Raw genomic sequence first — 24,171 nt, forward strand, 5'->3', positions numbered from 1 at the left:
ATGCGTGTTTACAGTAGCTGGTCTCTCCCGACCCCGGCGAGAAGCGGCGGCTCTGGGGTTTGCAGCCGGACGAGGCGGAAGTTGCTCTGTTCCTTTACAGTCCCTCAGTCTGGCGGAAATTAAAGAGCTGTAAGAGACGTTCCGGAGCTGGCCTGGCGTGTAGGTGGCCAGATGGAGACCGAGACCGTACAGCCGCCACTGACCCGCCGCCCGACGCTGGCCTCTTCCTGGGATGCCGCGTGCGGAGCCCTGGCCCAGAGTCTCCATCTCACCCGGTCTGGTCTCGGCGCCCGGGACGCCGACTGGGAGGAGCTGCTGGCGCCGCCTGCCACCGGGTGCGCCGGGCCGGCGGGGACTGGGGTTGTGCTCGGTGCCAGCCACGCTCCTGGGGGAGCCGGGAGGGGAGGCGGGGGCCGTGAGGGGAGAGGGTCTGGGCCCGGAGCCGAGCCGGTGACGGGTCTGTGCGGGCGGCGAGGGCGAGGGGGCAGGTCCCGGGTGGCGGGAGGGTGGGGGCGGGCCCGCGGGAAAGAGGAGGCGACTCCGGCGTGAGCGTCGGGCGCAGGGGACGGGGGGTAGGTGACCTGAAGACTCGGCATTTCACCCCCTTCCCCCTTGTGTCCGTCGCGTCGGCTCCTGAGGCCCCCTGTCGGGACCAGAACCGCCTTTCTATCCCGAAACAAAAACCTCCTGTCGACCAAAATAGGCATTAAAAACAAAATCCAGATGTCGAAAATCTTCATCAGCTTAGTTTTGAAAATGGCACACTTTGGTCCTTTATTCTATTCTGCACCCCGCCCCACCCCCACTTCTGAAATGTTTTTTAACTTACACTAGCTGCCCAGTCCATATATTTCATTAACTGGACAGGCAGTTATAGGAAGTCGCTTAGAATGTATTACAGACGTCAAGGGAAAAGAGAGTGGAGAGCCCTCACGTCTAAAGCATCATTTCCTTATGAATTCTGTATTGAGCATTTCGTCAGTGTTTTGCAAGGCGCTTGGACTGCAAATGCAAATGTAAATGAATAGGATAACATGTCAACCCCTGTGGCCCATTAAGTGGGTTAATGACAGTGTTCAGAGAACTGTATAATAGTCTTCATTTTCTTTTCAGCCAGGATCTGGTGATTTTGCAAAGGAACGTGAACAGCCAAGATGAAAACCCCTGCTTTCTTTACCTGAGATGTGACCCTCCTGGAGGTGAAAAAATCGTTTCTATTGGCATTTTAAGTTCAGCAAGAAATATGGAAGTATACTCAGGAGAGGAGTACTGTGGAACCAGTAGGGGCAAGAATGTTTGTAATGTTCTGGATAACAGGTTTGTGACGTATGCGTGTGGAAGTGTTCTTCTGAAGTAGTGTTTTATTTTCTTGAGCTTTTGTGATATTTATTGATTCTCTGACATTGGTGCCAGATACTAGGGGAGAGAAGATAAAAACATACCAGCAGACATAGAAATTTAGACCTTTAGGGATCTTAAAGACAGTCTAGATCAGCCTAGTTGTTTTTATAAACGTGGAAATTGAGAGCTAGTGGAAGAGAGGGTAGTTGGTAAAAGATCATAGCTAGTCACTGGAAGACTATGATCAGATGAAGTTCTGGTAAGTGTTTCTTGTCTGTTTTCTTTAACTCACAACGATCTGTTTTCCAAAAATTAAGTTGTCTATCAGTCTGGAACTTTGAACATTTTCCTGTAGGAAACTCTTTACACATAGTGTGTGAGCCCAACACTGTGCCATACTAGCATACTTAACCCATTTTTATACTTCTTGATTTTTTTTTTCTGATTTCTTACAAAGATTCTGACCTAATCTCTCCTTAATACGAATCAAAATATGAAGTGTTTTATATACCACGCATGTTGGATATAACGGGTATATTATTGAGCTTTACAGTGTGCTCTGTGCTGCATGAGTATACATTTGATATCTAATTTCATTTTCTCATATAGCTAGTAAGTGGCAGATGTTGTCTTTGTAGCCAGTGCACTTCAGTAGGAAGTCCCAGCTGTTTATGCCTCACCAGGAAAACTGAATCTCAGGATTTAAATATTGTCCTGGAAACTTTTATTTTTAAATGTAACTGTTAAAAGTGATAATGTGTGAAATTTTTTATAAATTAAATCTTTTTTATTTTTAGTGAACTTGAAAAGATTATTTTGTACAAAAAATATCTAAAATTGGAGTTTTCCACACATACTTGTAAAATAAAGGTAAGTCATTCCTAAATTTTAACTAATTTGAAAACTACAGTTGTTTTTCTACTATATATACTTATTTTCTGTAGGTTTGGTAATGTAGTTAGTCCAACTTGGTCCCTGGTTTTAGTTCAGAAATACTTAGTAAACATGTAAAAAGAATTCTTTTCTAAAAAATTGTCAACCTCTTTTAAAATTTGAACATTTATTATTTATAGCAATGTCATTACATGTACTATTGATAATACAGTAGTATTTTACTTTTAAGCCTTGAAAAACTGTGATGAAAAAATTTTTTTTAAATCGAGGTATAGTTTATTTACAATAATACGTAAGTTTAAAAGACTTTTTATCTTTATATAATACTTAGGTGCCAAAAAAAAGCACAGGCAGTTTTGTTCCCAAAATATGGAGAAAGATAGAATATAATTAGAGACGTTTCGGACAAGGGCACCACAAAGTTAAAGGGATTTGGACTGCTGTCTTCAGCATGAAAAATATTGTTAAGGTGAACTTTACTGATGTCATCAGATCTAGGGAAAGGGTACGGAGCTGGAAATCATAAGCCCTGACTATTAAGTGAGCTCTCTTGCTGACTAGCAGAATAACCTTGGGCAAGTTTCTTCACCTGTTTGGACCTACTTCATGGGTAATATTAGGGGACTAAGGAAAATAAATCTTGGATTAATTATTTTTATCTCTAAAATTCTATGCTGATTATTACTTACAGAAGAGCACAGAACTGATTATCCCAAGATGTTGTTTTAGGTGTATATACTAATAGCTTCTAAAGTCATTTAAATAAGGTGATTCATTCATCCAACAAATGTTGGAGTGCGTATTGATGCCAGATACTGTACTTGGCATTTAGGAATTGGCAGTTATGAAATAAATTGGAATGGAGCCCTCACATTGCTAATATTATAGTGGGAAAGACATATAATAGGTTGACTCAGTGTGTAAAATAGGTACTACATTCGCTAGTGAGAAGGGCTTGGGGGTTAAAAAGCAGAACAGGGATAATATGGAGGTTGGAATGTGGGTGTTTACATTTCATGAGGTATTTACTTCCTTGTTGATGACAGTCACATCTTTGGTGCCGCACTGAGTTTTTAGATCATGGGTCTGTATTCGCCTGTGTCTTTGTGTGAGGTATGGGTTTGTTGTGTCTGTGAAGGTGAATGGTATTTAAAACTGTGCTGTGGAAGTACCAGGGAGTGAAAGAGTGTTTCATTTAGGGAAATCCTTGGGTTTGTATGAAAGCTTCTTCTGGGCCAATAGTATATGTAAGTTAAAAGTAGTAGTTACTGATGCATATGTTTGAGCACTTACTCAGTGATATACACTGGAAATTTTAACACATAATCCTCATAACAACCATGTGAACTCATTGTACTCCTGACTCAAGTTTGGCATTTGCCCATGGTCACCCAGGCAGAGCCATCACTGAACTCAGGTCTGTCTGATTCTGAATGCTGTTTTCGTTCCACTTTGCTACTTTGTCGTCCTACACCACACGTGAAATGTCTTTTGCTCTAGAAGCAGGGACAACATGAAGAAGCATAAAGCATTGCAAGAGCTTCCAGGGTAGAAGCCAGAAGAGCTAGGGTCAAAGCTTGACCTTTATTTCCTCTTTTCACAAGTTAGAAAATCATCGTGAACTCATCTGTTCTATATGTAAACTATCGCGCTCTCTTAAGTCGTCTGGACATTCTCTTAGAATTCCTTTGGAATTCATTCTAAATTCTAAAATACTGACTTATATTTAGTATTTCAGCAAACACTTTGCATGGGCTTCTAGAGAGTCTTATTTTGTATTAAATAATATTATAGCAAATTTCAGTATGTTAAGGTTTCAGATTGGTATAGTTTATCCTTAATTCCTTAAACTATTAAGTAAAACATTATTTACACTTAATTTTTTAGTTGCAGTAAGACTTTTTAAATTCATGTAGTACTTTTTAGCCTTTTTCTGACTATGACTAGAGAAAACTTAAAAATGTACTTGAAGTTAATTTTCAGATTCTTGAATGCTTCAGTCTTACTTCAGTATTAACAAGAAGTGACCTTAAATAATGGTTGTTTTTATTATCATTATTAATTTTCCTGAACTTTTGTTTTATAATAGTTGCTCTCCTTTGGTGAAAAGCAGTGTGTGTTCATCAGTAAAGTTGTGGTACACGTGAGGCCAGTTTCGGCAAATTCTTCAGCAGGCTGTCCTGCTCCAGGATCAAGGATAGACCTGGAAAGGGTCCAAACCATCATGGAGTCCTTGGGGTCAAAGTTATCACCTGGAGCTCAGCAACTGATGAATATGGTTAGATTCCAGCAGCAGGTGAGTAGAAATGGATTTCTTTCCAAATACCATTAAAATTCTTTAAATAATGGATTGTACAAAGACGTGGTAACATAAATTTTTTCCTTTCAACTTTTATTATTATTTTTTATCAATTTATTTTGGTTCGGAATTCTTATTTTTTTTTTTAGTTTTTAAATGTTTAATTATTTTTTTATAAGTTATTTAATTTATTTATTTATTTATTTAGTTTTGGCTGCGTTGGGTCTTCGTTGCTGTGCGAGGGCTTTCTCTAGTTGCAGCAAGCGGGGGCCACTCTTCATTGCGGTGCTCGGCCTCTCATTGTGGTAGCCTCTCCTGTTGCAGAGTGCAGGCTCTAGACATGGGGGCTTCAGTAGTTGTGGCATGCGGGCTCAGTAGTTGTGGTTTGTGGGCTGTAGAGCATAGGCTCAGTAGTTGTGGCGCACGGGCTTAGTTGCTCCTTGGCATGTGGGATCTTCCCGGACCAGAACTCGAACCTGTGTCCCCGGCACTGGCAGGCGGATTCTTAACCACTGCACCACTAGGGAAGTCCCTCAACTTTTATTATTGATTTGACTGTTACCTTTAGTGACTTACGTAAAAATAGCATTTTGCAAAAAAAATGTTTTTGGTACAGACTTAACAGTTTTCTATGAATTCTCTTGCTCATTCATTCAGCAAGCATTTATTAAGCTCCTTCTCGAAGAATAAGACACTGTTTTGGTTACTTTCGAAGATTCAAAAATCAGCCTGTCTTTAAGGATCTTTATTTATAGTCTTATTAGGGGAGTCAGGGTATCTAAGTGGGGAATGATGAGGAATGCTAAGAAAGGCTTATTAAAGGAAGTAGTGTTTTATCTAGGCCTTTAAAGAGTAAGGGTGGGATTAGGCAAGTAAATTTGGAGGGATGCAACTTGAGAGATAGAGAACAGTATGGATTAAATCTTCAGTGCTGGAAGGAATAGGATGTAGCTAGGAAATGAATAGAACTTCATTTCTCTGGAGTGAAGAAGTGACAGGGGAAGTTTCAGGTAGATTGGGGCTGGATCTTAGAGGATTTTGAATGATGTTATAGAGTTTGTGGGTATTTTTTAGCTCTGTTTTAATAAATTTAATTGGCTATTATGTGTAAGATGAGTCAGTAGGAAAGATGCGTCAGCAGAAAGTGAGGCTACAAGAAGGAAAGCAGCTCTGTTATTTCCGTCATCCAGAGGAGAGTTAATGAGAGTCTAAACTTGGAAGGAGTAACCTGATGCTGGATTGTGAGAGGCTACAACAGTGGGGCCATTGGCACTTGACAACTAACTCAATATGGGTTCTGTGGGAGAAAAACAGAATCAAACGTGAAACTAAAGTTTTGAAAATGGTGGTACCATAATACATGGAACCCCAGGGAGGAAGCGACTTGGGGGAAAAAGGAGTTTAATTTGGGAGTGTTGAGTTCTAGATGTGAATAACACACAGATCGGCAATTTTCATTTGTTTTGTTCACTGGCTTATTACCAGTGCCTGAGACAGTACCTAACACAGAGCAGATTTCTGGTAAATATTTGTTGAATGAATGAGTTTGGGGCTGGCTTAATCCAAGAATCATTTTTTAGAATATCCAGAAAATATACGGACTGAGTGTCTTCACCTAATCTTGTGTAATATTTTTCTCAGTCTCTCTCACTAGATACTGAGCAGCAGTAAGTATGAGATGATATTCCCTATAAGAATCCCTGGTAGAGTTCTGTGTTTAGAATTTAGGATGGAGGTGTATAACATGACAGTTAGATAGGCTAGAGGTAGTTTTGCTTTTCTCTTGTGGAAAAATTGAAGAGCATAGCAAGAACATGGCCCTGGGTAGGAGACAGTGTAACCTGCTCTGAAAGGTGAGCCTGAGTCTTCTCAGGAAATAATATAGCATAGCCGGTTGAGTTGAGGCCACAAAACATAATCATTACCCTACAAATTATTAAGGCAGACTTAGCCAAAAGGTAGCTCGTTTTACTCATTGAAAATGTCACAGAAGTACTCATATAACATCATACTTTAAGTATGTAACTATCTGTTCTATCTTCCAGTGAAAATAAGTTGCATATCCTTAGGTTGGCTTACCATATGTGATGATGGGCAGATGATTTTTAATTCTATGAAAGTTATCAATTACTGTGACTCAGCTGAGAATACTACATTTTATTACCATATATTAAGGAGGCCTTTGTAATGGAAACATTAAAATATGCCCATGCAGTTTTACTAAGTATGCTTGTATTTATTTGAATATTTTCCTTAGCAAAACTAGTGAAATGATGAGAAGTCCTGACTCTGGAGTTCGGTGGCCTGGGTTCCAGTCCTGCTTCTGCCACTGACCAGCTGTGTTACCTTGGCCGAGTTAACTTTAGTCTTGGTCTCCTAACTTAATATTGGGATAGTAGCTATAGCCTACTCCATGTGAAAGCTTTGAGGATCAGATGAAAGAAGGCACGTTGCCTGACTCTGAGTTACTCCAGAGGTTACCTGTCGTTATCATTCATGTTAATAAGAACATTTTCTTATTTACCTTGCTTAGAATTGTGTTCCCATTGGAGAGCAGCTTCAGTCAGTTTTGGGGAGCGCTGGATACAGGCACATGATGGGACTGCAGTCATCATCTGCTTCAGGAGCCTTCGACAAGTCATCCTCCACACCTTTCCCTTCCAGAACTGGATTGACATCTGGAAACATGACTGAAGACTTAAAAGCTTACGTTGATAAAAGTACACAGCCAGCTGGTGGAGGAAATGTGACAAGCCTCCAAGAGTGTAAAATTGTGCCACAAAACCATTCTCTTCCTGAGAATGATCTTAAGAATACAGTATCTTCTTTCTTACCAAAGAAAGCAAGTGACAACTCACATATACCTAACTCTGAGTTGCTGCCTTTTCTGCAGAATCTGTGTAGTCAAGTGAACCATCTCCGTGTGGGACCCAGCACCAAGTGGCAGGAAAGCATCACCAAGCCTGGCGAAGGCACTGTTGGTGTTACGTAAGTATTTAAGACAAGTGTGGTTTAGATTGGGGGCAGGAGCGGGGAGGCAGGTGGAGGAAAACAGGTTTGTTTCAATAACTACTGCCTGAAAATGTTTCCAGAGAGGATTTTAGCAGCTTTTACATTTCACCATTAACACACTGTAGGAAGGAAATACTCAGCAGAGTAGGATGGATTGCTTTGAAAGAAGTGTGTAAAACTGGAGGTGCCGAGCACTTCTCAGGCATGGAAGGGGTACAAGCAGCAGATAGGGTCAGAGTAGAGAGTTGTCTGCATGAGTGGAGAGGAGCTGTGGTGACCATGCAATTCATTAACCCTCTCTCATGTACAATTGCAAGTACCTTTTTTGCCTGATTGTATGAAGTGAGCCATTGTAACAGATTTCCTTTGTAGATCATGTGTGACCTAGGCTAATTTCGGAGTCATCCAAACATTTTTCAGCTCTAAATTATTTCTAGTGTACAGGCCCTTATCCCCTGATCTCATAATTCCAATTTTTTCCAGTCCTGCTTTGATTGAGGGGTGGCTAAGTGTGTAGTGTGTTCCCCATCCTTTATATAGATGTAATGTGTCCAAATTTCGCACTAGACTGGAATTCAGACTCTAATCATAGTTCTACCTTAACTATTTTGCCTTACTGTTTAAATCTTTTGGTTTAGACTTTTTTCCTGTGTAAAATGAGGTAGTTGTATTGTTTGAAATTTTCTTAATGTCTCTAATAGCATTGAAATTTGAGAAGTTTAATAAGTTATTGGAAAAAAAAGTGCTTCTTACTTGGGCAGGACAAGGAAAGATAACAATAGTCTTTTAATAGTTGATAGTCTACATCAGTGTTAACTTGTGATATGGCAAAACAAAACAAACAAACAATAAAACCCAAAGAAAAAAAACCTAAACATTTAAAAACTGCTTCTGGGTCCAGCTGAGATGGAATGTCCCTATATCTCTCAGATCCCCCACTTTACCAGTAAAATCCCTGGACATAATACAGCAAACATACAAAGACTATAAAAGGTGGAAAGAAGTCAGACTGCTCAGGGACCGTGAGGCTTAGTGTTCCTTGGTTCCTAGTTACCTGAGAGTTTCTTTCATCATAGATGGGTATAGGATTTTGTCAAATATTTTTCCTATGGCCATTCATATGATCCTGAATTTTCTTCTGTAGTCTGTTCATATAGTGAATTACATTAATTTCAAAAACTGAACCCGCCTTGTATACCTAGAATAAATCCCACTTGGTTGTGGGCTGTAATTCTTTTTTACACAATGCTGGATCTGATTTGCTAATATTTTTTTGAGTATTCTTGTGTCTAATTCATTAAAGATACTGGTCTGTATTTTTCCTGTACTGTCTTTGCCTGGTTTTCTATGAGGGTAATACTGGCCTCATAAAATGAGTTCCATGTCTTAGAAGAGATTGTGTAAAATTAGTATTATTTCTTCTTAAACTGTTTGGTAGAAGTCTCTAAGGAAACCAGCTGGGCCTGGATATTTCTTTCCTGGGAACTTTTAAATTACAAATTCAATTTCATACATAGTAAAGTTGTCAATTCTCCCCATTGATATGAAGACTTAATGTAATGCATACTGAAGTTCCACCACAATACTTTGTAGACATAGACAGGATTATTTTAAAAATTATATGAAAAGCAAAAGAGGTAGAATAGCTAAAACAGCTTTGAAAAAGAAGAATGAGGGCTTCCCTGGTAGCACAGTGGTTAAGAATCCGCCTGCCAATGCAGGGGACACGGGCTCGAGCCCTGGTCCGGGAAAATCCCACATGCCGCAGAGCAACTAAGCCCGTGTGCCGCAACTACTGAAGCCCATGTGCCTAGAGCCCGTGCTCCGCAACAAGAGAAGCCACCGCAATGAGAAGCCTGCGCACCGTGATGAAGAGTAGCCCCTGCTTGCCACAACCAGAGAAAAGCCCATGCGCAGCAACAAAGACCCAACGCAGCCAAAAATAAATAAAATAAAATAAATTTATTTAAAAAAATAAAAGAATGAAGTGGGAGGAATCAGTCTTCCCAGTGTCGAGTCTTATGTAGTGAGAGTATTCAAGATGATGTAGTGATGGCAGAGGGACAGACACATAGGTCAATGGGACGTAATAGAGAGCTCAGAAATAGACCCACACATGGACTTCCCTGGTGGCACAGTGGTTTAGAATCCGCCTGCCGATGCAGGGGACACGGATTCAAGCCCTGGTCCGGGACTATCCCACATGCCATGGAGCAACTAAGCCCGTGCGCCACAACTACTGAGCCTGCGCTCTATAGCCTGCAAGCCACAACTACTGAGCCTGTGTGCCACAACTACTGAAGCCCACGCGCCTAGAGCCCATGCTCTGCGACAAGAAAAACCATCGCAATGAGAAGCCCACGCACCACAACAAAGAGTAGCCCCCACTCACCACAATTAGAGAAAGCCCGCGTGCAGCAATGAAGACCCAACTCAGCCAAAAATAAAAATAAATAATTAAATTAAATGAAAAGAAATAGACCCACATGAATATGCTCAACTGATTTTTGACAGAGGTGCAACAGCAATTCAATAAAGGAAGAATAGTCTTTTTAACACATGGTGCTGGAGCAATTGGATATCCAAAGGGTAAAAAGTGAACCATGACCCAAACCTCATACCTTATACAAAAATTAACTCAAAATGGATCGTAGACTTAAATGTAAAACATAAAGCTATAAAACTTTTCTAATAATACATAGGGGACAATCTTTGGGGACCTAAGACAAGACTTCTTAGATATGACACCAAAAGCAAGGTAACAGAAAATTTGATATATTGGATGCCATGAAAATGTAAAACTTTTGCCCTGTGAACGACTCTGTTAAGAGGAATAAAATACAAATTACAAAGTGGGGAAAAATATTTGCAAATTATGTATCCAACAAATGACATATCTAAAATATAGAAAGAACTGTCAAAACTCAACATTAAAAAAATCCAATTAGAACATGGGCAAAAGACCTAAAGAGACATTTTATCAGAGAGGATGTACAAAAAGCAAATAAGCACATGAAAAGATGTGCGATTGACCTCATGGCTATTAAGAAAATGCATATTAAAACCACAATATACCACTATACAGTTATGGCTAAAATAAAAAGTTTAAAAGTGGTAACGATAGCAAATACTGATGAGGATGTGGAGAAACTGGATCTCTCATTTTAAATCCTGTGAGGTTTTAAAATGGTACAGCCACTCTAAAAACTATTTCGGCAGTTTCTAATAACTGAACGTACAGTTGTGCTCCTGGGCATTCATCCCAGAGGAATGAAAACATCTGTCCACACAAAAGCCTGTACACAGTTGTTCATAGAAGCTTCCAGTAATTTAATAAAGTTGTATGGATTAAAAAAGAAAAAAACTATTTAAATTGTACAGTTGCTGGGGGAAGTACTTGGAAAACCTTAAAAAAATTTTGCAAGATTACTTTAGATTTGGAGCTCAAAATCAAAAGGACCCTTTCTAAAGAGCCATTCTTTGAGGGTAGAAATTCCATCATCTTCATTTTTATATTCTCATTTCAATTGTATGCTTAAATGTTTAAAGAATTGAAGAAGTAAGAATGCTTTGGGCATTCAGGATCGTGGTCACCTGTTGAGTGTGTATTTTAGAACCTGGAAATATATTGTAAGGAGACAGTATAGTTGTGGAGACAGATTTCAGCAATGTGTGTTGGCTGCTTTATCGTACTACAGTTTGGTTGTTTTTGTTATAATATTAGGGAAAATTGTTACATTATTATTTTTTAAATTTACTTTTAGAATGGAAGAGCAATCCATTTGTTCCTACTTGGAAAAGATTCTTTCTAAAAATATGGAACTGATGGAAAAGAAACTTGTGGACTACATTGATCAGCGAATATATAAACTCCAGGAGCACATAGATAATAAGATTGCTTTGTTAGTGGACTTGCTGCAAAGTCCCAACTCCCCACCCTCTGGCATGCCTCTAAGACATTATGACTCTGGAGAAAGACTTTCAAATGGAGAAAGATAGCACTGAACATGTTCAAAGTACTACAGATATTTATTACATATTTATTACAAAGCCAAACCCCAAAAGTCAAAGCAACTATTTAATGTCATTTGAGGATCACCGTTTACTTACATAAAGCAACCTCAGTGTTCATTTTAACTGTACTGTTAACTGTAAATCTCATCCTGTACACTAAGAGTTAACATGATAGGGTCAGAAATTATTTTTGTTTTTCATATTTTTCACTTTTATAAGAAATTCAGATATACCTCTGGGTTGCTTAAAGTTTTCAAATTTTTTAAGGATTTCTAATGCTTTTCATCAGTTGGTAGTTTATATGTGTTTGATTGGAATACTCTTAATTTTTAGAAAGACCTTATGTTTTACGGGTATAAAAAATGCTTAGAATACTTCATTGATATTTTTTCTTCTTCTAATTGATCGTTCTTAGAAAACTGGGTACTTAAGGCTTGCAACCTTTAATTTCAGATCACCATATTACCTTTTTTATTATTTCAGATAAAAAATTAGATGTGATATTTGGCATGTGTAAAATTGGTTTACATTGGGGCCATTTTGTGTTCTGTTACACTGTAGTTATGGATAGAAAAGTAAAAATTAGAACTGACCTATTCTTTGTTAGGATTATTACTTTAGATTTTATGTTTGATGTAAAATGAGAGAAGTCATCTTGTTTGATCTCCATCAACTCAGAAAGTAGAAGGAATTCTCTCCTTTTCTGAGCTGATACAGGTTCTTCTTTCCAGAGCCCTTTTCTGATTAAAGTGTGAAATGCTGAGGTTCTGCATTGAAGGATTAAGGCATATAAATCAAGGAGATTGCAGTTCTCTCTGGCAGACATGATTTTCAGAAATTATACCTATTGTATATGTGTTGTAAGGTGATATATTTGCATCTAAAAAATAAATGCATCCACTCTGGAAAGTACTTGTCTTAAACAAATAAAAATATATTTTTTCATCTAATATTTAAGATGAAAAAGGATGGTTTACACTCATTTAGTATGTTGTATTTTGATGAATTTAGTTCTTTGAAGTGAAAACTAATATAAAGTGTGTTCATTTATTAATCATTCTGACCTTAGGGACATGAGGACTTGTATATTACTTTTATCAGTCTTTGCCTAATTTATTAACAACATATGTAGCCATTAGGTAGCATTTCTTTCAGCACTCAGGAGAAATGTGTCTCATTTAAAGCTGAACCCTTTCATTAATAGTTTATACAATTTCTGATTATTGTGGTCTGTTCTTTGATTCACAAATTGCTTTAATATAATTATAACTAGAACACCTATGCTATGTTTTCTAAAGTAATTAAAATAAATACAATATTCATGATTATAGTAGTAGAATAATTCAGATGAGCTTTAATTCCTGATCATCCATTTCTTAATTTCTCCATGTTAATAAAAACCTAAATTACATTTTATATATATTAGAGATTCATAGGTATTGATTTTCTTATACTTACAAATTGCTATATGTATGTATATATAATTGCTTTATTAAAATTATTATCACCTAAGAAAGTACTGCCTGAATTTGCTCAGATAGGAGGAGCAGACCACAGTATGTACAAAATCTCTATTAAGTCTTTTTTTTCTTGTAACTTTTCTCCCCTTGTATGTGGCACACCCAGTAAGTCAAGTCTGGGAAATCAGGGCTGGCAAATGCACCTTCAGAGGTGTCAGGGTAACCCCTGCAGTTTGAGGTGGCTGCAAGGGGTGTGTGGGTGATCAAAAATTAAATCAAGATACAGGTTACGGGGGGCTTCCCTGGTGGCGCAGTGGTAAAGAATCCGCCTGCCGGTGCAGGGGACACAGGTTCCAGCCCTGGTCCGGGAAGATCCCACATGCCATGGACAACTAAGCCCGTACGCTATAACTACTGATCCTGCGCTCTAGAACCCGCGAGCCACAACTACTGAGCCCGCACGCATATAGCCCGTGCTCCACAGCAAGAGAAGCCACTGCAATAAGAAGCCCGCGCACTGCAATGAAGAGTAGCCCCCGCTCTCTGCAACTAGAGAAAGCCCGCGCGCAGTAACGAAGATGCAACGCAGCCAAAAATAAATAAATAAATAAATTTATAAAAATAAAAAAAGATACAGGTTACGTATTTTAATTTCCACATTGCCTCCCCTTTGAGTATTAATTCATCTCTGTCTTTCCTGTGGTAGCATATTAAGGTTTTCATCCCTCTATCATCACTGGACTTTGATCCTTTTAGGTTCAGGGCAAGGAGTGCGTTTGCGTGCTGCTGCCACGAGGCTCATAAACAGAGACGACCACCGGAGGCTCTTCCTCACTTAGCCCCAGCCTAGCTTTCCAGGCTCACTGGCCACCACCACGTGACCTCCGTTGCAGCCCGTCCTTTCTTCCCAAGTCTCCTCAAGCTGTTGCTTCCGGCAGACGAGAGTCCTGCACTGATCCCCACCTCTTCCTGCCCTAAATCACACTACTGTTCAAAGCTTAGCTGAGGTGCAGCCTTCATGAGCTGCCCTTGGTCTCTCCGTTCCTCAGCAAGCGACTGGACACGTGAAACATGAAAAAACAACACAGAAGGCTCTTTTTAGGGGCAAGTAAAACAGTTTAGATTGGCTCAAGCATATGACGCATGTCAGGTAGAGGAAAGGCTTGAAAAGGTAGCCTGGGTCTGGCCTGGGAAAACCATCACTGCTCCACTCGGGATTTGTTAGCACCAAATAATCAGTGGCTTGTCAAGCAGGAGGGTGACATGATTCGCTCTGGGCCTCAGAAAGGAGTGGAGCTTTGCTCGTGACCTCATGTGCAGAATTTCTTGGCATTCTGCTTTGGGTGCTGTGAATGTACAGCCGTGTAACATCTGATTGCCTGACAAAGTAAGTCGGTGTTGCTCTTCATTTGCTTTCCAGTCTCTGTCAGAATCACCTGGGGAACTTGTTAAACATGAAGGTTTAACAAATCACAATCTAACAAATCACACCAGAGGGAGAAGTGGTCCCTGAATAGGCATTTCAAAAGATCTCGGGGTTATTATTATTTAGATAACAGGCTGAGCTTGGGAAGTTGGCTCTGGTCTCTATCATAGCACACCTTGACACAGAGCCGTCTGATCAGCCCCTCCCATCTGCCTTACCTGGGAGCTGGTTAGAAAGGCAAACTCATGAGCTTTACCCCAAAACCAATGAATCAATCTTTGGTGGGGCTCAGCAGAGACCCCTTGGTGAAGGTTCCATCAAAAACTTAATGTTTTCACTTTCACACTTTCCATCTGGATCAAGCCTGTGAACGGAACACATCTGTGGTTGGAGAAGAGGCACCATCAAAAGGATCAACTGCTCACATTGGCATCACAGTTTACAAAGTGGTGACACCTCTGTTCTCACTGAAACCTCTCAGACACTAATAGCCACCACCGCCATTGTCACACCACACATTATTCATTATCTTTTCACTTTCGAGAAGAAGCAACAGGCTCAGGGAGCTGAACTGCTTTGCCAGCCATTCTATCAAGTAAGTGGGGAAGATGGGCCTGGAATCCAGGACTCCTTTCCTTCCCCTTACTTCCATTCTCTGTTCCCCGTGCCCATGTGGGTTTTGGTATAGAACCTTCTTACTTGGAACTGATCCCCTTTGACATTTGAAATCCAAGACTGTTGAAAGGAGAAGTGACTTCTCTTCCATGGCCACCTCTCTCAAGGTAAAGCGAGTACACCATCTTCCTAGTTGTCCCTTCCTTTCCTCACATCACTACTTCCTCCTCCTTTTTTTTTTTTTTGGCTGCGCCATGCACAGCATGTGCGGCTTGTGGGATCTTATTTCCCTGACCAGGGACTGAACCCACGCCCCCCTGCAGTGGAAGTGCGAAATCTTAACCACTGGACCACCAGGGAAGTCCCACTACTTTCTCCTTAAGGACAGTCCCATGCCCTGCATTGGACAGCAGCCCAGGATTTCAGTTTTTTACCATTTTGACATTTTCTCTCCAAGTGCCCTCAGAGACCATATTTCCAAGATGACTTAGAGAAAAAAACGCAAGGATAGAAAAACCTGAATTCTCTTTCCATCTTAGTTATTCCTGCTGTGTAACTTTGGATGAGTGGCTTTTACCTTTCTTGGCCTCAGTTTTCTCTTCTGTAAGATTGGAGATATCACAGCCTACTTCATTCTCTTGTATGAAGTTTATATGACTTGCCTAGCACAGGCCTAGTATATAGGAGATATCCAGTAAATGTTAAATTTTTCCCCCCCTCTTTCTACTCTTCTGTTCTCTATCTTCTTAAGTAGCAAGAGTGGGACTTCCCTGGTGGCCCAGTGGTTAAGAATCCGTCTTGCAATGCAGGGGACGCCCGTTCGATCGCTGGTCGGGGAACTAAGATCCCACATGCCGCGGGGCAACTAAGCCCGAGTGCTGCGACTACTGGGCCCGTGCACTCTGGAGCCCATTGGCCACAACTAGAGAGAAGCTTGCCCACTGCAACGAAAGATCCCATGTGCCGCAACTGAGACCTGACACAGCCAATAAATAAATAAATAAATAAATATTTAATAAATAAATAGCAAGAGTGACATACGTGGTTCTTAATATCATTACTATTCCAGTACATTTGAAAGTCCCTCTTCTCTTCCATCTTAGGTGCTATAGGGAAGTCACATTCAAAGTCAATTATATTGAGCAGTCGTTCTTGAGTCTGGTTCCGGAAGCAGCAGCAGCAGCATACCCTGGGAACCTACTTGAAATGCAGATTTTCAGGCCCTACCTCACAATACTGACTCAGAAGCTCTGGGGCTGGGCCCAGCCATCCATGGTTCATCAAGCCCTCCAGCTGATGTGGATGCATGCTCAGTTTGAGAACTGCTGGTCTATGTTTAAAAGCACAGGCTCTGCAGCCAGATTGCATGGGTTCCTTGCTAAAACCCCACTGACACCCTCCAAAGGTGTTCTATAACAGGCAGAAAAAAAATCTAGACTTTTTACTAAGAGCTTTAAACCCCCATAAGATTTTGTCCTTGGCTAATTTTTCCAACTCCATCTCCTGCCACCTCTCCCCTGGATGCATCCCACTAGCCACAATGGCCCTTTTCTTGTCCCTTGAACACACCAAACCCGTTGCAGCCTTGGGATTCTGTTACTCTTTTCTTTGCCTGGAATACACCTCCTCGCTTTGCTCCCCCGTTTTTCTAGGCCTCTGCTGGAATGTCACCTGTTCAGAAAGGTATGTCAGCTATTTTTACTTTCTTTTCCTTTAACCGTCCTTTAAGGGGTAGATCTTTTCAGGACAAATTCTTTTAGTTTTTCTTCATCTGAGAATGTCCTTTTTCCTCCATTCCTGAATGATAGTTTTGCCAGATACAGAATTTAACAGTTGTTTTCATTCAGCACTTGGAAAAATGTCATGTACTACTTTCTTCTGGCCTCCATGGTTACAAACAAGAAAGAAGTCCTTTGTCATGTGAATTGGTGTTCCTCTGTAGGTAATGCGTTGTTTCTAGCTGCTTTCAAGTTTGTTTCTTTGTCTTTAGTTTTCAGAAGTTTAATTTAGAATGTGTCTTGCCGTGGATTTTCTTGGCTTTATCCTGTTCAGGATTTTCTCAACTTGAATCTGTCTTTTGCCAAATTTGGAAAGTTTTTAGCTATTATTTCTTCAAAACCTCATCCCCACTCTCTCTCTTCTTTCCTAAGACTCTGATAACATAAATGTTGGATCTTTTGTTATGGTCCCAAAGGTCCCTGAGGCTTTGTTAATTTTTGTTCAGATTATTAAATTCTCTTGTTCTGTCCTCAAGTTCGCTGATTTGGTCCTGTCATTTCCATCTGCTACTGAACCCTTCCAGTGAGGTGTTTTTTTTTTTTTTTTTAAATAAATTTATTTATTTATTTATTTATTTTTGGCTGTGTTAGGTCTTCGTTTCTGTGCGAGGGCTTTCTCTAGTTGTGGCGAGCAGGGACCACTCTTCATCGCAGTGCGCGGGCCTTTCACTGTCGTGGCCTCTCTTGTTGCGGAGCACAGGCTCCAGACGCGCAGGCTCAGTAGTTGTGGCTCACGGGCCTAGTTGCTCCGCGGCATGTGGGATCCTCCCATACCAGGGCTCGAACCCGCGTCCCCTGCATTGGCAGGCAGACTCCCAACCACTGCGCCACCAGGGAAGCCCGAGGTGTTTTTGTTTTGTTTTGTTTTTTAATTTCTGTTAATGTACTTCTTAGTTGTATCATATCTATTTGGTTCTTTTGTTGTAGCTTCCCTTTCTTTGCTGAATTTCTATATTGTCATTATTTCAAGAAGATTTGGTATTGATTACCGAAGGCTTTGTAGGATGCTGTCTTCAATTCTTTGGATAATTCCAGCATTTGATTCATCTTGCTGTTAGCATCAATTCATGGTCTCTTCTCATTCAGGTGTTACTTCTCTGGTTTTTGGTCTGCCAGGTGATTTTCCATTGAATCCTGAATCTTTTGGCTATTATGTTAGGAGACTCTAGGTCCTATTTAAATCTTTTTTATCAGGTAGTCACCTGGCTTAGGTTTAGAATGCAGATCCTGGCCTATTTTCGTGGGATGAGGTCCCAATGACAATTTAATGTTCAGAGGCTTTTCAGTGCTACTTTGATCTGCTTAGTTTTTTTGGTGCCACTGGGGCTCCCAAGCCCCCAGCAGTGCTGCCTGAAGGAGCAGGAGATTCCCCAGGCTAGAGCCATTTGGTGCATCTAGGTGTGAGAAGGGAATCTCGGGCCCACTTCCACTAGCCACTGACTGTCAGGGGGCTCCCACACTGTCCGCCTTGCCACTGGGCTAGCCTGGGCTTGTCAGCAGGACTCGCATTAAATCCAGGGAGAATGAACCCTCCAGAGCCACCCTCTGTTGCTGGATTCAGAGTTGGAGAACATCGGGCCTGGGCTACCTTCTTCTGTCCTGAGGCTATATTGCTCATCCAGGCCTAGGGTCCCTAACCAGTTTGCTTTCCTCTCTCCAACTTTCACAGTTCTCCTTCGTTTGACCTTTGTTGTGTTTTCTTTTGTTTTTTACCTCAGGTATTACAGTTATTCTTTGCAGAGAGGAGCAGGGAGAAACAAATCTAAGCTTTCTTGTCTGTATCTGGAGTCTCCTCATTTAATGTTACTAGATTGGCTGGGTATGAGTACCTTAAATCATATACACTTGACTTAGAACAGGTATCCTATTCAACTTTCATTTTTGTAACCCTTTTAACTATAAAGTATGAAAATCTTGCAATGTCAGTGAGCATATATGCTTGAATCCTAGTAAATGGCTCTGTATTATTTCATTGTGTAGCTAACATAAAGTCGTCTATAATTGAACTCTTAAGTGTAAAACTATTTTTAATCTCCCCATTTCTATCTTTTTCCTTTATTTTTTAAATTGAAATTTTAAATCCTTAAACTTATCGTGAGGGAAATAAGACCTGGAAAGTTAAAGACTTAAAATTAAGTGATTCAAAATAGTGTATCTGTTTCATGGGGGCTAAAATATACCTACACATGGAACAGAATTCAGAACTCCATGAAAGGGCTGGTGTCCAGAGAGTTGATGTCACACAGCCTATGGCCTGATAGGCATAGCAGTTGGAGCTAGACAGAGGCTGTGCTTCTAAAGTGAGCTCTTCAACCTTGGATCTTAATTCCTCCTAACAGGGATGATTCGATCCCTGTTTCTCAAATTACAGGTTTGATAAAATATCCTGTTCCCTAAAGTTTTTTTGTTTTTTGTTAAATTTTTTTCCAGTTGGCCTTCATCCAGATCTGGATGGTTTAACTGTAGTAAGTATGTTTAGCAGTAGAATTGTTTATGCTTCTTTCCTGGCTCACGTTCCCCAATTTCATTGTGTTAGATCAAGCAAATTGCTTATTCCAGACAAACTGGATTTCCTGGGAGGATTTAGGGGGGAAAATGGCAGAAAGGCCTCTGGTCTCCTGTTGAGACAGAATGAGGGACAAAGTTTCCTAGAATCTCCTTAAACCATGAGATGGCATGACAGCTGTCAGTGGGAGAATTAAAAACTTTTTTTTCCTTAAAACATAATCGCTTATGAAATGGGTTTGTGTATTCTATTACACAGCATGATATTTTTAAAAAAGTCTTTCCCTTAGTCATTCCCATAAAACAGTATTTTTAAATTTGCTGAACAGCAAGGGGTCAATCCTGACTCTATCAGTAAATATATTTCATGAGACCCAGGTGTTTGGGAATAAAACCATTTGCTCAAGTGCAGGCCTGTTTTTCACTGACAGTTGCACATTACTGTCAGTGAAAGGGAAAAGATTCTTGTCAATTTTTCTATTAATTTCCTTCTCTCTGGACTTTGTATTTCAGTCCTTTTTCATCCATGAATAAGCCTTTACCCAACCTGGCCAGCTTAGGATTCTAGGCTTCTCTGGGAAGATACATTCATGTTTTAGATGCATAAAGAAGGCTCTGTGGCTTCGGTTCATTCTTCCTCCACTGAAGGAAGCATATTGAGGTTGCTAAGTGACTGTGGGCAGGGGGAACTCACACTCACTGCCTGCCTGCACTTCTCTGCCCAGGTGTGTGTAAGATGTTTGACCTCAAGATTATGATTGCCATTTGTGGCGGCTTACTGACGACCGCATTTGTGCTGATAGGTGTTGTCATCTGTCTTTACTTCAAAGTAGCTGACACATTAAAGTGAGTGATGTGGGTAAGAGTGGCTAACACCCCCCCCAAAGGGGATCCTGGGGTTCTGTGCTGAGCGGGGGTCATCCCTTGCCCTGTGACCACACCCTGGGTGAGGTCAGGAACAGCGGGAGGGTTTGAGACGACAAAGGCAGTGCGTGTAGAATCTTGGTTTCTTCCCCTTCTGGTTTGGGGCTGTGAGCTCATAAGTAGAGTGTTCTCAGCCAGGTGGCTCTGTGCTGCCTTGTCACTTAACCTCATTGAGTTTACCCTCAGCTGGTTGATTGCACACTGGCTGGCCCCGCTCTGTTCAGGCTCTGCAGACTGGGGACTGTCGGGGAGACTGTGTGACTGAGTCTCTGCCTCTGTTCACCCAGAGGACGGGCCGAGCTGACCTCCTCTTGCCTGAGTTGGGGAGCCCTCAGGGTGTCCTCTCACTCATGGCCTTGGGGACGGTGAGGGGGGCCTACAGGACTCTGGGGAAGCGCCTGGGGAAGCTGACAAGGGAGTGTAGATCAGACAAGAGAGCATTAAACTGGGGGGAAAGAAACCTTCAAACATGGGAGAGATCGGTTGTCAGAAGCAGCGGTGTTCCCATTCTAGGGAAGTTAGGCCTCTGTGCTGGAAGGTGAAGCCCAGCACCCAGGGGACGGCTGACTTTGGCACCTCCTCATGCTCTGCACTTGGCGGACTTGCAGTGATCATCTGGGTGACCCGCACTTGCAATTCACTCTCCCTTATTTGCTGTAACCTGATTTTACATTTCTGGCAATCTTAGGAGAGAAAGGGATTAGACAGGAACTTGGGACAGGGGCAGAGCACTTTAATCTTGGGCTGGTGTCATGTGTTTGATTGGCTCCAGCCCCAAACTTTCCAGACACCCCTGACAATTGTAACAGATGGACTGAAATGAAAAATTCTAATTCCATGCTTTGTGTATGTTTTTCTTAAGTGCTGCAAAGGCCCCTGTTGCTATGGCCATAACCAAGAGTAATCAAGACAAGGTCGCCGAGGCTACAATCTCCGAGTCTTATCCCAGCCTCCGGTGCTGTGAAGAATGTAGCTTGCCTGCCAACTTTGACCCCCTGCCATCGTGCTTCTGTGGCATAAACAAGGGACTCTGGATACAGAATGAGTAGTAGAAGGTGTTTATAAATACCAACTGCTACCATCTGACCAGTTACAGAAACAAGGATTCTGTCATATTTCCTCCTTATTTGTTATGAATATATTATGTGTGTATTTACATATATTAAGCAAATATCTTTGTTTTCTTTCCTCTCTTATTTCCATATCATGTAACATAAGATATATTGACTTTATATCAGCATTTAGTATTTAATTTTACATCATAGTATTTAAGTTACAGGATATCAGGAAAATAGTGAACATCACTCAAGGACTTCCCTACTCTTCTGGAGAAGGAACTAGTGTGTTTTGGGTTGCACGCAGAATAGTTGTATCATGTTAGGTGGAATTATGACCTTATTATTGCCTTTATCTGGAGATTAAGTGTGCTTTAAGAAGATGCGTACGAGTGCCACGAGTGCCACGTTGACTAAGGGTGGACTTGTGGTGGTTAATTTTATGGGTCAACTTTACTGAGCTAAGGGATGCCCAGATTGCTACTAAACCATTATTTATGGGTGTGTTTGTGTGGGTGTTTTCAGAAGATATTAGCATTTGAATCAGTAGACTGAGTAAAGATCTGTCCTCACCCGTGTGGGTGGGCGTCGTCCAATCCCTTGAGGAACTGAATAGAACAAAAGGCAGAGGAAGAGCAAATTCATTCTCTCTCTTCTTGAGCTGGGACATCAATCTTCTGCCCTCAGACATCGGAGCTCCTCTTGGACTCTAGGACTCACTCTAGCAACCCCGCCACCTCATCCCCCCTCCCCTGGTTCTTAGTGACCTCGGACTGGGAGTTACACCACTGGCTCCCCTGGTTCTCAGGCCTTCAGACTCAGACTGAATTACACCACGGGCTTTCCTGGTTCTCCAGCTTGCAGCAGGCATATTGTGTCATAGCTCATTCTCCATAATTGGGTGAGGCAATTCCATTATACGTGTCCTCTTATATATCTGTATATATCCTATTAGTTCTGTTTCTCTGGAGAACCCTGACTAATAGAGTTGGATAGGACATGAAAAGCACTTGCAAACTAAAGCATTTTTAAGTAATATGAAAAGCAAACAAACAAAATCCCCTTAATTCTTCTCAGTGTATATTTTCTCGAGCACCTCCTGTGTCTAAAATAGTGGGTTCAGCAAGACAAAGTACAGACACAGAAGCTTTGGTTCCTGAACTCAAGTATCTGTCCACAGTGTAAACTCATACCCTGGAAACCTGTAGGTCAAACAAAATTCAGGTTTCATTAGAGGCACAAGCAATGGGCATGGATATCCAGTGAAAGGAATAATTAATGGGGGGAGGGGGGACAGGTGAGAGCCTCAGGGGAGGCTTCCTGGAGAGAAGACATTAGGATTTGAGCAAGTGGAGGAGGAGATGGAGGGCAGGCCCAGGCAGCCAGAGGAAGTGGCCCAGGCTCAGAGGTTTGAACACGTGTGGGCTGTGGGATGTACAGTGGGAGGTGAGGCTGGATAATAAGCTAGGCTGAGACAGAGATGGTGTTGGAGGCCATGCTAAGGGGTGTGCCTTCCATCCTGCCCTGTGGAGCTCCAGCTTCAAGCTCCTGGGGGCTCCCCACTGAGATGAGGGTGGATCTGTTAGGGGAACCACAGACCGAAACCGCCCGCCCTGGCCAGACGCAATAGTAACCGCTAGCATGAGTTATCTTACTACAGGAGGTCCTGGTAAGAAATGTGGAACTAACATTCCTTACCCACCCACCCACAGGAAGAATTCGGGAAAGGTCAAAAGGAGAGAGGAGACGCCAGTCCATGTGTCCTACCAGCCTCCCAGAATCCTTCTTGCTGGAATCCATCTCGGTTGAGCAATGCGCGCACCACCAGGAAGGACCCTGAGTCAGACCAGATACGGGCCAAGCAAAATGACTGGCCAGAGACCACCCAGAAACTAACCCCATCACCATAAACCCTGAGACTGCGAGCCACGTGGCAGAGCAGTTCTCCTGGGTTCCCTTACCCTGCCACTCTCCGCCCGGGCGCCCCTTCCCAATCAAGTCTCCTGCTTTGTCAGCACGTGTGTCTCCTCAGACTATCCATTTCCGAGTGTTAGACAAGACCCCACTCTCGGGCCCTGGAAGGGGTCTCCCTTCCTGCAACAGATCCAGCACTCCCACACGAACATTCCTCCATCTAAATCTTCTGCAGCTCCGAGTTAGCAGGTCTGGATTTGGCTCCACTCGCTTACCCTTGTGTGTGGCATATAATTCCTCCAAGCCCCATTTTCCTTGTCTGCAAAATGGAGGTAATAGGACCCACTTGATAGGGTTGTTCTGAAGATTCAATGGGATGTTGAAGAGGAAAGATCTCAATTTAGAGACAAATATGGTAAAAATACAAGTTTCTCCTGAGAGGATAAGCCTCCAAGCAATACAGTGCTTACCACTAAGACCGAATTTGCAATAACTTTCAGAGCAGTCTTTTTCTCAGGCTTCTAAAGTATATTTTCTTGAAAATAAGAATTCTTCTAGTAGTCTGCATGACATTAAAATCTTCTGTCATTTTAGTGTTTGCTTTTGAATCACATCACATAATTGTATACATAAAATTAGAGTGAATATGAAAATTCACTAAAGTTGCACTTTTGATATAAAAGATTCAGGAGTGTCTAAAGCTTTTCTTAAGAAGACATTTTCTTCAAACCTTGTAAAAGCTCGGTTTTTCTTTTCCATGTTAAGTTGAACAAACCACTTGACTATTTTATCACTTAAGATTAGGTGTGATTATAACAAAATCTCAAATAACAGTGGCTTGAACAAGTAAGAATTTGATTTTTCTCCTCTTCAAGATGCCCAGCAGCAGACAGTCAGGCTGGTTGCCTTTCCCATGTCAGGGGCCATGGTGCTC

The 24,171-nt window shown here is 41.5% G+C and overlaps 1 protein-coding gene across 3 annotated transcripts; it reads left to right on the forward strand.

The window, feature by feature from the left end:
* Nucleotides 1-13: 13 nt before the first annotated feature.
* LOC309642604 (ATPase PAAT-like) lies at nt 14-24,080 on the forward strand. Of its 3 annotated transcripts, none has more exons than XR_014253289.1 (7): nt 14-335; nt 1,114-1,317; nt 2,139-2,211; nt 4,325-4,531; nt 7,068-7,522; nt 11,311-17,367; nt 17,685-24,080. XR_014253289.1 is itself a non-coding variant. In XM_082424340.1 (6 exons), the coding sequence occupies exons 1-6, from the start codon at nt 172-174 to the stop codon at nt 11,543-11,545; spliced, it is 1,338 nt and encodes a 445-aa protein (XP_082280466.1). In that variant the 5' UTR covers nt 14-171; the 3' UTR covers nt 11,546-17,379. The 3 variants fall into 3 exon arrangements, 1 of the variants encoding a protein (XP_082280466.1); XR_014253290.1 differs by having other exon boundaries at nt 11,311-16,999; nt 21,131-24,080; XM_082424340.1 differs by lacking the exon at nt 17,685-24,080 and having other exon boundaries at nt 11,311-17,379.
* The last annotated feature ends 91 nt before the right edge of the window (nt 24,081-24,171 follow it).

Source organism: Balaenoptera physalus, assembly GCF_965194825.1.
Source record: "Balaenoptera physalus genome assembly, chromosome: 14".
Classification (NCBI taxonomy): domain Eukaryota; kingdom Metazoa; phylum Chordata; class Mammalia; order Artiodactyla; family Balaenopteridae; genus Balaenoptera; species Balaenoptera physalus.

Bases quoted from the DNA above. Each gene is read 5' to 3' on its own strand.
- LOC309642604 (XM_082424340.1), top strand. From the start codon at position 172: ATGGAGACCGAGACCGTACAGCCGCCACTGACCCGCCGCCCGACGCTG. The intron at 336-1,113 runs GTGCGCCGGGCC...TTTTCTTTTCAG, and splicing joins CTGGCGCCGCCTGCCACCGG to CCAGGATCTGGTGATTTTGC. The intron at 7,523-11,310 runs GTAAGTATTTAA...ATTTACTTTTAG, and splicing joins GAAGGCACTGTTGGTGTTAC to AATGGAAGAGCAATCCATTT.